Here is a 12,654-nt window from a genome sequence, read left to right on the forward strand (position 1 = left end):
TTCCAGATCTTGGTAAAGTGGAGACATATGAACTCCGCAATTTCAACAACTATTTAATTATCATATTTACTCAAGATTAATATAACTTTTTATGTGGAAATGTGGAACATTTGTCCTCCATAATCCTCCCTAGGGTGGATTTGAGTTGGACGGATCCCTCATTAACACACCAGATCAGAGGTTTGTAGCGCTGCATACCTGCCCACTCATTTTGGTCCAATGTCAGAAATTGTAAAGCAGCTTTAACATTTAATCTTAAAGAACTGCGTTGCAGTTTTCCTGTCAGTGATAGATTATGTCTTCAGGTGTAGTTTTGAAGCAGTAACACCTGAGAGTAAACCTGCAAAATCACCCTGTGATGCAGCTAGATGCAGGACGCATGACCCAGTCATGACTTCAACTTTTCTCCTTTGAGTTTTCTGTCCTTGTGCAGGTGATGATGATATCTTCCTCCTTTGTATTCAGGCCACGTGGATGCAATTACTGTGTCCCTGACCTATATATAAGATGAGCTGTGCAGGCAAACCTTCCAGTTAACATCTGATTTTTGGAGAAGTTCATCCTGACAGCAGGAAAGAGGAGGACGCAGCCAGCGTTTCACAAACCAAACAACAGTTTTCTTCTTTTTTGTCATAATTCAATTTATTTGTTTCAGTCAAAAGCACGTCAGTAGAGTGATTTGATTAGTTTAGAAAACTTACATTCGTCTAAATGGAAAAATAGATCTCTCTTAGAATAAAGAATCAATCATTCAATAATCAGCATGACTGAAAAATAAAATAAAATAAAAAACAACTCATCTTCCCTTCACCGTAAACTTTGAAACACAGAAGATGACAGCGGTTCAGAAGCAGCAGATAAAGACAAACAGCACTTGGATTTTCAGTCACATCGACCTACAGAGGGAAAACTGGTCTGACTCTCCATGTATGGGCTCAAATTGTGATCATAAATATTTTGTATGACAGCCAAACCCATCTGTTCTCTGATTGGATTGTTAAATTTGTGATTGACATGACATTGGCCAATCACATGAAAGGAAGAAAAATAGGGTCAAAATTCGTACTTGTAACTTGAAACTTGAGTGCAGAATTTCACATGTATTTTTTAGCTAAGTCCACACACAAATCTTTTTTACACACACACAAATTCTTTTTACACATACAAATCCTGATTTACAAGTACAAAATATTCATGACCACAATTTGAGCCCATATCCATGGTTTCCCCCGCACAGATCAGAGATCGGTCAATAAGATTATTCAGCAGACTTGATGTCAGCACGTGTCAGAGCTATTCCATTTCTCGCATATTTTTAATTTTCATAATAAAATATTTTCACCAGTGTCTCTAAATGTGTCCAAAAAAACAAATGAGCATTTCTTCAGTTGAGCCAAAAGCAGCGAGTTAACTGCACTGCCACACTCAAACCACCGGGGGGCAGCACAATCAAGGCACATGAAACTACCACAGGACATAAAACATTTGACTGCACTGAAAAAAAAATTAAAAATAAAAGATGTAAGTGCTCTAATGGACTCTGCATTAGAAAAAAAAATTAAATGTTACATAATGTTTGCTTTTTCAGACAAAAAGAGCAGAAAACCTGCTGCTGCTTAAGAGCAGGTTTATTTTTCTTCTAAATTTAATCAAATTTCCAGATAATTGAACATCATCATAGCAGGTTGATCCTGCTTCATCCCCCAGCTGGACCGAGCAGGTTTCCAGCACGATTGAACAAACTTAAATCAGGGCCCGTGATTCACTTATATTATGGAAGCACAACCTCGACGTCCCACGAAGGCTTTAACGTGGCGTTGGCAACAAGCGTACGTTGTGCAAAAAACACGGAAGAGGGAACAAATTTTGGTCTCTAACGATTGAGCCTTTGCAGCTTCAAACAGTCGTTGGCGTGTTGAATAAAACATGGAAACATCAGCATGTTTACTGCGACTCTGTAGGCACATCGAAGCTCCACAACTTTCCTTCTTATGTGGACTTAAAGATCACCGTCGCCTCTCCCCTCCCTCATTTTACTGCTCAGCTTGAAGTGAAACACGTCCTCCTCTGACTCACTGCATCTGGACAGTCTACTAATGTTCCCCAATGATTTCCCGGGGTGAGGGGGAAGGAACACAACACCGCCCACCTCATGCAGCATTTAACAAGTCAATAACTCCCCCTTCTCCTCCTCCATGTCCACTCCCTTACACTCTGTGTAACCAGCTTTGCCCTCCACCCAAAACCCCTGTTTAAGGCTCCTCAGTGTTCACAAACATTTTGAAATCTGCAGCCATTTTCTCTGTGATTTAAAGCTCAATGCTAAGGACACCTCGGTGATGATCAATCTGCCACTGTGTGTGCGCTGTGACTGCTCTGCAGTGGTACCAAAAGCAACAAATAGATGGATGAAAGCAGAAGAAGAAGATGGGTGCTATGGTGAGGATGACGGGATGGCAGAGAGCGAGGCAAGGAAAAGAAAATACAAATAGAAGCATCACATAAGTGAGGAGGAGCAGAGCCACAGCTGTTTGAGGGAGAAACTCCACCCGCGAGCACTTAAACACTTGCTGGAGGTGTAGTGGTTTTTCTAAACGGGCAAAGAGCTCTGCGGCTTTTAAGGTCCAGCATGCAGCACAACGACACGGCTGAGGGAGTTTTGTTTGTTGTGAGTGTAAAAACAAATCTGGCTTAATCAGAATTCACATCCACACAAAATGTGCCTGTGAACATTTTTCACTGGAGCTGTTTCATCCTGCAAAAACAAAAAAAGACACAAAAACTGAAAACTGTCGCAAGTGAAGATGGAAGCGCAGCAATCGCCTCACAGATTTCACAACCTGTTTATGTCAACAAAATCTCTAACGAATTTTCCTCCTCTGATGTTTTCCTGCCGCTTTATGAAAATCTCGTGCCAAAAGAAAGTCTGAGTCACGAGGGAAATATGAACGTGAAAACGGTGCCAAAGCTGTGTGAGATTTCTGTGGGTGTGACCGCTTGTTTACTGTGTTTTAAGGTGGCTTGTTTCTTTACATTCATTCTTACCCGTCGTCATCAGTGACCCCAACTCTAACCTGTGATTCACTTAAACGATGGAATACATATTCGGATTTGTATTCTATTAAATTTGGCAATCAGGGAACAACTAAAATATTCATTCTAAACACGTTCCAAACAACGTGTTGGCGTTACGGCTATCGCCTATGATGACTCAGAAGGTTAAGACCACAGACGAGTCTGGATCCACTGATGCCAGGCAGCAGCTTCCACAGCTGAAAGCCAATTTATCCCTTTCCCAACGTTCCAGTAAGACTTCTACTTAAATTTTGGTGTGATTCACTTGCTGAGGCCCACACACAGCCTCTAGGCTGGATGAAGATATGTTGGACGCAATTCTGCTTGGACAAGTTAACGTGGCTGGTTTAAAAATCTGGAACTGGGGAGGCGCTACTGAATGTGTGAAATGACCCTTTAGTGCTTTCAAGAAACAGGATCAAGTTGACGAGTTTAAGGCAACAATGAGAAACTCTTTAGAGAGCGAAACAACATGACGGCCTCTGATCAGAAACCAGGAACGCTGGTGCAGGAGCGCCCCACGAAGCTCTGATACATGATAAAATAAATATAAATAAATTAAATATAAATACTTATATCTAATGATATATAACAGGAAAATTGATTGATATCTAATGATTATTTATACAATGTGCTTAGCTGGGGTTCACTTTAATATAACATGAAGAAACAGACGTTTTCCTGCGTTGGCGTCGCCCATGACACAGACGAGCACCTTCCCTCCTGAAGGTCACGTCCATAAAGGCTTTCATTTACGAGTTTCAGCCTCTCTCACACAAACAGACACAAACACGCTGCACTGCAGAGGAGTGTAAAGGCCAGAGAAAACTAATCCCCCGTCGTTGCATAAGATGCTGTAATTCTGGCTGATGTGTTTGCTGCGACGCAGACAAACGTCGCTCTTCGTGCAGCCGTGATGAAACGAGACGCCGGGAAAAAGATGGTGATGGATTTTCCTTCTCCGGAGGCTGAACGTTTGATGAATGGATGATGAAACACGTGGGTCTTTATGTGTTTGTGATTTAGCTCAAATGAGGCAGGACTACCGTCAGTTCACACAGTCATGGCTTCGGAGTGTTCAGTATTAAATTAACAGTCACATTAAATAATCAGAATTAAAAACCTAATGATGCTTAATCCTTTTAAATGAAATCTTTTCACAATAACAGCCTGTTACATCAGATCTTTTTGAATTGTTTGTGCTGCTAAATTAATGTTTATTTCTTCTTTTTTCAAATGTTGTAAAACAAAACAAAAACCATTAAAGAAACATATTCACAGACTTCAGGAAGTGAGGAAAAACTGAGCTGAACACTCAGTTTGAGACATTTTTTTCCTCTACTCTTGAATCTTTCTGATGTCGTCGAGCAGTTTTAAGGGAAGGGAAGCTAACTGTGAATAATAAAAAGGTCAGTTTTGGCTGTTCCCAAATTTAAAACAGGGCTTTACGCATGTTTAGAGATTTGTGTCTCTTCCTGGAATTAGAACTGGGGCGTGTAAACCACTACACTGTGGAGCCACTGATGTTACTCTAGTATGGAGCTTGAAATGAGCCAATTACATCAACTTTGAACGGACTCCGTTTGTGTTGATTTACAGGTCAAAATATCTGTACTAAAATCTCTTATTGTGAAAAGAAAGCTTGATATGTTATTATTAAACAAAGCTTGAAAAAAGTCATTTTTAGTGTAATTCATGGCATTATTTGGAGTTTGTTTCATTATTTGTCTAATACTGAACACTCCGCTCATGGCATTTTAATGTAATAACATCAGGAGGCTTGAATCCGCTGCTTTGCTCCTGCAGCTGCACAGTTCCTGCAGCTGCACAGCTCCTGATGCGACAGGTGAAACACATTTATTGTTAAACGCCGTCACAGAGCAGAGATGAAAGCGGGCAGTCGAGATTGTTCAGTCTCATCCAGTGATTAACCTCGACAGGCCTCTGTGCACCTCGGCCTGTACTGGGCCGTACTCCACCACCTCTCCGTCTACTGTAATTATTCCTTTGGGCGAGTACGGCTCCAGCCTGAGCGCCCGCACCTTAGTGTACACCAGATGTTGGCAGTTAGTAGTCAGATGTGCACCCTTCTCCATAGCTAGGAACAGCCTCAGCAGCGCAGTGGGCGATATCCCCGCTCTAACGTAAAAAAGATGAATGACGCCGTCGTCCAGGGTGGCCTCCGGTGCCGCCAGGAGATCCTCTGCCAGGTGGGATTGGTACATGGCCAGCATGAGGACAAAGTCTTCCTCCGGCACCACCACCCAGTCTTCGGGCAGCGGCTGATCCAGAGGTGGCAGCAGGGAATCGTGTGGGCCGGGGAGGGCTTTGGTGGCGCTTCGAGAAGGCGTGCTCTCCACCCGCCTCACTTTGAGGGAGTTGTTGGAGTGGCAGGAGTTGTGGAAGGAGGAGTCTCTGGCAGCAGGTAGTGTCACGGGGGGGACCCGATCCATGCAGAGCATTGTGTTACTCCTCAAAGCCTCCTCGCTGTTGTGGTCCTTGGTGGCGGGCAGGTAAGCCAGCCTGCCCTTATAGACGCGGAGCGAGGCCAGCCGCACCAGCGTGCCAATGGTGAAGCGGACGGCGCCAAAGTGACGGTACTTCTCGCTCTCTATATCGACGTCCGCTACAAAGCCCCAGGCCATAGACAGGAAGGAGAAGAGACGGGGGCTGGAGGAGAGATGGACGGAGACCATATCCATGTGGGACACCAGACCTTTGCAGAGCAGGAAGCCACAGCTGACCAGGAGCTCCTCGCTGGTCACAGGAGAGGCTCTGCAGGAGGAGAGGGGACATTTAAACACTTCATGGCAGCTCCTGCTTTCAGACACAACCACAGTTGGGCTGAAACAACCACATGAATAAATTATAAGTGATTTGTAACTAAATTATTTAGGAAGTATTGTGGTGATTAATTAATGTCGTGGTTAACTGTACATCTTCAGCTGTTGGATAAATGTGATTTTTAACAATAACAACTCACAACAATATATCAGTTAATCAAGAAAGCAGTGTGCATATTATTAAATAATCAGAATATTCAGCCTTAAAGTAAATATAAGACAAGATTTTGAAATGTTGACATGTAAATAGGCAAGTTAGACATTTAAAAGCCTAATGACCACTTATATTTATTTTATTGCTACGGCTTAATTTAGAAATCACCTCTACAGGCCACATTCGCCTTGTGTTTTTTGTTCTGTACAAGCACATTTATGCATTTCCTGCTGCACACTCAGTCACATGGGAGGGGAGCAGGTTTAAGGGTTCAGCATTTTGCCCAAGGACACGTCAACATGCAAACTGTGGAGGTGGAGATCTCCTCCACAGACTCACTGCGAAATGACCTGCTCTACCTCCTGATCCACAATCCAAGCTTTATTTATAAAAAGAGAAACATCCACCACAGAACAGCTTCCATTCTGGTTCCATTTAGTCATTATTTGCAATGAAATCTATTTAAATGTGAGCGACGGGCTTTTGTAATGTAAAGCAGAGGCGTCTGATCCAAACTGGAAACAAATCTAGACCTTCAACTAAAGATGATTTTCAGTGTTGATTTATGTTTCAGTTCATAAAATATCAACAACAAATCATTTGAGACTCTGCAGACAGCTAGTTTCCCCTCATCAGTCTGGCAGGAGGAGGCAGTTAAAAATCTGGTTTCAAACACAAGATAAAGACACCAAAATAAAACAGAAAGGCTCCTTCTGTATTTTTAGGAAGTGGGTCAAGGCATCCTTGTGTTTTTGTAAGTGAACTTTAAAAAGTGGCGTTATACAATACAGGGCTAACAGCGACCTTGTTGTACTATCTGAAATCACTGAGGTGGGGGAGAGAAGAGGTGGAGCCCCTACAAAGCTCAGAGGGTGGGGGTGTAGGCGAAGGACAGTGTGGGCCTTCAGATAACAAAGACAACCCCATCTGGGAGAACGGACACAGAGGTGGAAGGTCACGTCAACACGCACCCACAGATTTGCCGGCTGTTACAGCCAACGGCCAATTACAGCGAGGACTGGACGTCTCAGCGGAGCTCAGATATCTCCATATTCAACATCCTGAATTTATTCATCAGTCTAGCTTTCCAAACAAACTCATCTACATTTTCACAGCTCTGTTACTGTATAATCACGCTCTGGTAAAAAGGTCAAGAAATAATCTGATTATAAGGCGATTTCCAGCTCATCCTGCTTTGCCTCTCAGTTTTATGTGTTAAAGTTATTAATTCAATTTATAGAGCACAAAACCACAACATGATTTATAGACGTGCTCTTGGATTGTTTGGGGTAATAAAGAGCAAAGAATTAAACCTTTGTGAGCAGCCTGCTACTGTGTGCAGATTTCAGCAACATTTACTTTCAGAGAGATAGTTATGTCAATGTCAGAAGAAAGAGCAAGACGCGATCACAGAGCAGCAGGATGCTGTTTGTGGCATAAAAATGTCAAAAATTTAGCAACATGTTAGCAACAATAAGGTGAAATAAATCAGGTTAACAAGAGAGATTCAAATACCCAAAATGAAAAACTGAATGCCTACCCAACGAATGAATATTGAATAGTCAAATATTTGGCCAATCATGGTACATGATCTTAAGTTTAGTGATTTACCTAACAAATGAAAGCTCACCATTTTGATCCCAGGAGGAGACACAAATCCCTTTGGGGTTGCGCCAGAAAGGCCATCTGATGTCAAAAAACAAAAACAGATGGAACATGTGGAGCTACCTGCCTACCTTGTGAATAGGGAACCAGCCAAAAGTAGCTCTTCATTGTACAATACCTTAAAGTATAGAGTAAGTGCACAGCAACAGTGTGGAGGAGAAGCTCAGTGTTAACAGAAAGAAGCTTCAGATAGAGGCTCAAGAACGGCAGCCATCTTCCTTTGACTGATATCCACTGATGAAAAGCAAGGTGTCTTACAGGTGTTTAGCAGGTAAGTCATCGCTTGAGTTTAATCTGAGAACTACTGTTTCTGTGGTGTCGTATGCAGCCGTAATCACTGTGTGTGAAGTGGACAGGAACATGAATGAAAACAGAAGGGGTCCCAGTATGCAGCCTTGAGGAACACCGAGGTTAAACTGCATTTATTGTCCACATTTCAATGCACTAATTTCTCTCCTATATTAAACATGCAGTGACATTAACTATAACACACACTCTTCTGCTCACTGATGATGCATCAAGGTCTATTTGTGGGGCGCACTCATGGATAAGAATATATAAAAATGACCTCCCGGATCACTTGACCTGTGTAAACATTTCCTAATTGCTTTAGGTTCTCAATCACTAGTTTAAAATCTCATTGATTACAACTAATAGATTAGATTAGAGTCCAAAAGATTAGTCCAAAAGAAGGATAAAAGTACAACTGCACTAAAAATGTGCTTTATCCTCTTAGACTTTGACTTACATATTTATTCACATTTTACAACACAAACATCCCACTGTATTCAACAACTAACTCAACAGGAAAGTGTGAAATTAAGTCATGGATAGAGGGAGCCAATGGGCCGTTTTCCATATCTATCCATCTTTTATTTACAGTCAGTAGGTCTGAATGTTAGTGTAGCTCACTGAAGTGGTTGGTCTCTTTCAAACTGGAATAATGGTGGTAGCTTTGAAGCATTGGGAGACTACAGCCTGTGACAGACACATATTGAAGCTGCTGGTGTTAGTTAAGCGGCGAACCCTTGCTGCACCCATCCAGGACTCCTGTCAGGGCCTGCTGCTTCCGCGGAGTCTTCTGTCATGTGTCCACAGCATCAGTGGTGCGCCTGGCGCTGTGGGCTTTGCTCTCTATGTCATTTCCTTGTTATTCCTGTCAGAGTGGGCAATAAATCTGTTGCTCTCCTGATGGGATGATGGATGTGGTGGGGGTGGTACCGTTGTGACAAGCGATATAGAACTGTATGGCTTGCCATTGATGGTTGGATGACGTTGTAGCTCCTGCTCAGAAGCAAATTAGACCCTCAGCCAGCAAACCTGCACACTGCCAGTGTTTTGCATAACACCAAATACATTCTAGCTGTCGCTCGTTTGATCCACGTAGCCTCGGTGAACCCGACATTCAGCTGGGAATAATACCAAATACAATCTGGCCAGGGCTACTGCAGGACAGAGAGAGAGAGATTTTCTGGATGCCCCGGGACTGTGAGAGGAGAGTAAACAATGCAGAATCTGGTCCCTTCCTCCCATTGTTGCTGCCGCTCTCACTGGAAGACTATTGTTTGATGAGAAGCTGATTGGCAGATGAAAGAATAAACCACCAGTGAGAGGTGTTTTCTTCAGTTTGACTATATTCACTTTAACTTTTATTCAGTCTGGAATTCCCCCCCCCATTTTTTTTTTTTTAAATCCAAGACAGCAGGACAAAAAACTGCTTGACTACAAAAAACATCCGCCGAAAAAACAACACTTGAATGAAAAATAATTTAATTAAATAAAACAGCGAGGCGCTCAGATAAAGCTCATGTGACCTACAAAAAACGAAGCAGCTTGAAAAGGAAGCGCCTCAAAGCACTTAAACAAGCTTTTTTTTTCCATTTCCCACATGGTGACTTTAGAGCAGCGGTCCCCAACCCCCGGGCCTCGGACCGGTACCGGTCCGTGAGTTGTTTGGTACCGGGCCGCGAGATTTGAGGCTCAGGTGTGAAATGTATGGTTTTCAGGGTTTTTAATCGGTTTTCAGCGTTATTTTGTTATCGTTTTTATCGTTAACTCGGTTTTCCTGGGTCTTTTCACGTGTGTTATGAATAAATCTTATTTTTTTCGGTACCGGTACTAGTTTTATTTTGTTGTATTTATCCGCGACACCTTAAAGGCCGGTCCGTGAAAATATTGTCGGGCATAAACCGGTCCGTGGCGCAAAAAAGGTTGGGGACCGCTGCTTTAGAGTATAAAGAGCAGAATAACAAAACACAAAAATAGAAGCCACAGTTTAAAAGCTGTTTACATAGAGGGACGCAAATTTGTATAGAAATGGACCAAGAAGCCACATCTTTATGAAACAAACCAACCACCTGTAAGAAAATTAACAGCGTGTCACATGTTTTGGTACCAAACGAAGGGATGATTTAGGCACTTACACTCTCCAGTGATGTGACCTGCCTATTAGTGGAAATAAATACCAGTAAGAAGAACTGAGAACGCCTGACACGAGCCACTTAAACCGAGATGCAAGTCCTTAACCAAGAAACAATTGTAGACAATGGCTGTTGGAGACCAACTGCAAGTAGCTACAGTGACCAACTGGTCAACTTAACCAGCAACACCCTTAGGGCAACATGTTGCAATCAATCAATCAGTCTGTGTTGATTTGTGCAACTTGTCTGTAAAACATCTCTTTGCAATTGGGGCCTCGACTGGTTTGCAACTGGTTGCACTCTTGTTATATTCCTACATAAAATCAAGGCTGTGTTTGTTAATCATGTTTCAAATCTTCAAATCCAGTTGCTTTGAAGATGGCAACTGACTGCGAGTCGCCCATACCTGGTTCTTTCTTTGGCTTGACCATTTAAAAGATTGTTGTCAAGATTGTTGAGTTCACTGCATACGACTGCAATAATTTGGACGTGCCCCAGTGTCCATCCACTATTTTCTCTAATGTGACTGTAGCATCATGTTAAGATGCAACAGAAAAGGCCGCACAAAGTGATGATTTGGCATCGTGCCCTGCTAAGAGTGACAGTCCCTTTTTTATGCTTCTGGTAATTACAAGGAAATATGAGTGCATAAAGAGTCCTGACACATCAAGAAGATGATTTAGGAGTCACTGGCCCAGCATATGAAGGCAATGAGTAAATGATGTCATGTAACCAATAAATGGTTCAGGATTTACTGCAAACTGGAAAAAAATACAACAAAAACAAGGTATGCTTCTTCTTCTTATCATCATTATTATTATTATTATTATTATTATTATTATTGCACAGATAATTAAAAAAAAGAAAACATAACATCTGCTGCCACTGACCTTTTAAATAACAGCTTTTAATGTTAATATTTTATTCCAGATGTTTCTGTGTTATGATGTTATATTTATTTTATTTAACTGTTTGGTTGATGGTTGAGTGACTTCTGCTGATTGTAGCCCTCAGGGATCATTACGATGTCCTTGACCCCTGATGTACTGCAGGTTTCAGACTCAAACCGATGACACTGTACTTCATAAACAACGCCACTGGTCTTTTTTTTTTTTTTTTTTTTTAGACTGAATGGTAGTTAGTAACAGTTTATGCTACATGAACATTTACAGATAAACGTGGTCTGATACATATGCCGATATCGGCCGAGGACAGCTTTATTATTAGGTGATATGTGGTTAACTGATTTTTAAACTCCTCCCATCAACTGTGTTCTGAGTGTTTGAGTTTCCCACTAACTACAGACCAAATTGTGTCACTGCAGGGATAGTGTGTGATAAGTGAGTAATCTGCTTGTATGTATTTGTGTTATAATAAATGTCACTGCATGTATAGAGTAAACGAGTTCCTTTATCTTCTGTCCTCTGACTTCTTCTTTCAGTTATGTGTTCAGGCTGAATGATCTCCAAACAATAACCCATTTGAATGAGTCATGAATAATTAATTCAGATGAGAGGAGTGCATTTTACAGCGAAAAGCACCAAAAGGAGTCAGGACCATGTGTGTCTGAGGTTCAGCCGTGCAAAAGATGCTGTATCTACAGCAATGCTGCAAATAAATACATCCTATTGATTTCTGTAACATGTCCACAACATTTTACAGAAAAAGCTGTTGTTATATGACTGATGAGAAACAGAAGGTTCGACAGGCCCCACTGAACCATACTTAAAGGGATCAGAGCCACGATTCAGAGTCCTTGTCTGCAGATCTTTGTTCTTACGTGAGAATAAAAATAGACAGACCTCCTCCTGCTACGATCACTTGCTAAGAAAGTAATTACTAATGACAGCTGCTGTTCGGTTGAAACTACACTTTGCATTTGATTTAAATCACTTAACCACAGGTATGTGCATGCTGCGCGTGTAATGCTGTGGCTCAGGCTGGTATGTTCACAGACTGGCTGGACTGGTTTCGGTGGAGGTTCATCATGAGAAACTAATCATTTTTACTATCGATTAATCTGCTCATTGATTATTAGTGTATTTTTAAAATGGCAAAAACAAAAGATCTTTATTTTTAAGATGATGTCTTATTAAGTTTTATTTTATCTATCCAACAGTCCAAAACTGGAAAAAAAGGTTCAAGGTTTTGAGGTTTCTACAGAGTGCTGATGACTGATTTGTGCGTGTGTGTGCGTGCCTCACCCAGAGTAATGATGTATGGATGCAGCCAAGGCGTTGCCTGATCCACCAGGAAGGATACCCAGCGGTGTCCGGATGGCCTCCTCCCAATCTGGCCTCTCTAGCAGACCATTTATCACCTGACGCACACAGAAAATACAGCCTCAGTAAGGTGGCCTGAAAATTTTACTGTGTCAGCTAGCCAGTGACAGATATACACTGTATGGACCAAAGTACGGGGCTACCTGCACATCAAACCAGCAGGAGCTGGTGACTGTGGAAAGCCATGCAATTAAGTTTTTGCGCTGATGTTAATG

The 12,654-nt window shown here is 41.9% G+C and overlaps 1 protein-coding gene across 1 annotated transcript in view; it reads right to left on the bottom strand.

Annotated features, from left to right (window-relative positions):
- Positions 1–799: 799 nt before the first annotated feature.
- Positions 800–12,654, bottom strand: part of LOC134622683 (sphingosine kinase 1-like) — a 39,929-nt gene continuing 28,074 nt past the window's right edge. Inside the window, exons 4-5 of the mRNA XM_063468071.1 lie at positions 12,362–12,477; positions 800–5,850 (exon numbers count right to left, since the gene is read on the bottom strand). Coding sequence (XP_063324141.1) covers positions 4,992–5,850; positions 12,362–12,477 — 975 coding nt within the window. The 3' untranslated portion in view covers positions 800–4,991. The remainder of the gene's footprint in view (positions 5,851–12,361; positions 12,478–12,654) is intronic.

This window comes from Pelmatolapia mariae, unplaced genomic scaffold (genome assembly GCF_036321145.2).
Source record: "Pelmatolapia mariae isolate MD_Pm_ZW unplaced genomic scaffold, Pm_UMD_F_2 NODE_ptg000140l+_length_107005_cov_1, whole genome shotgun sequence".
NCBI classification, from domain to species: Eukaryota; Metazoa; Chordata; class Actinopteri; order Cichliformes; family Cichlidae; genus Pelmatolapia; species Pelmatolapia mariae.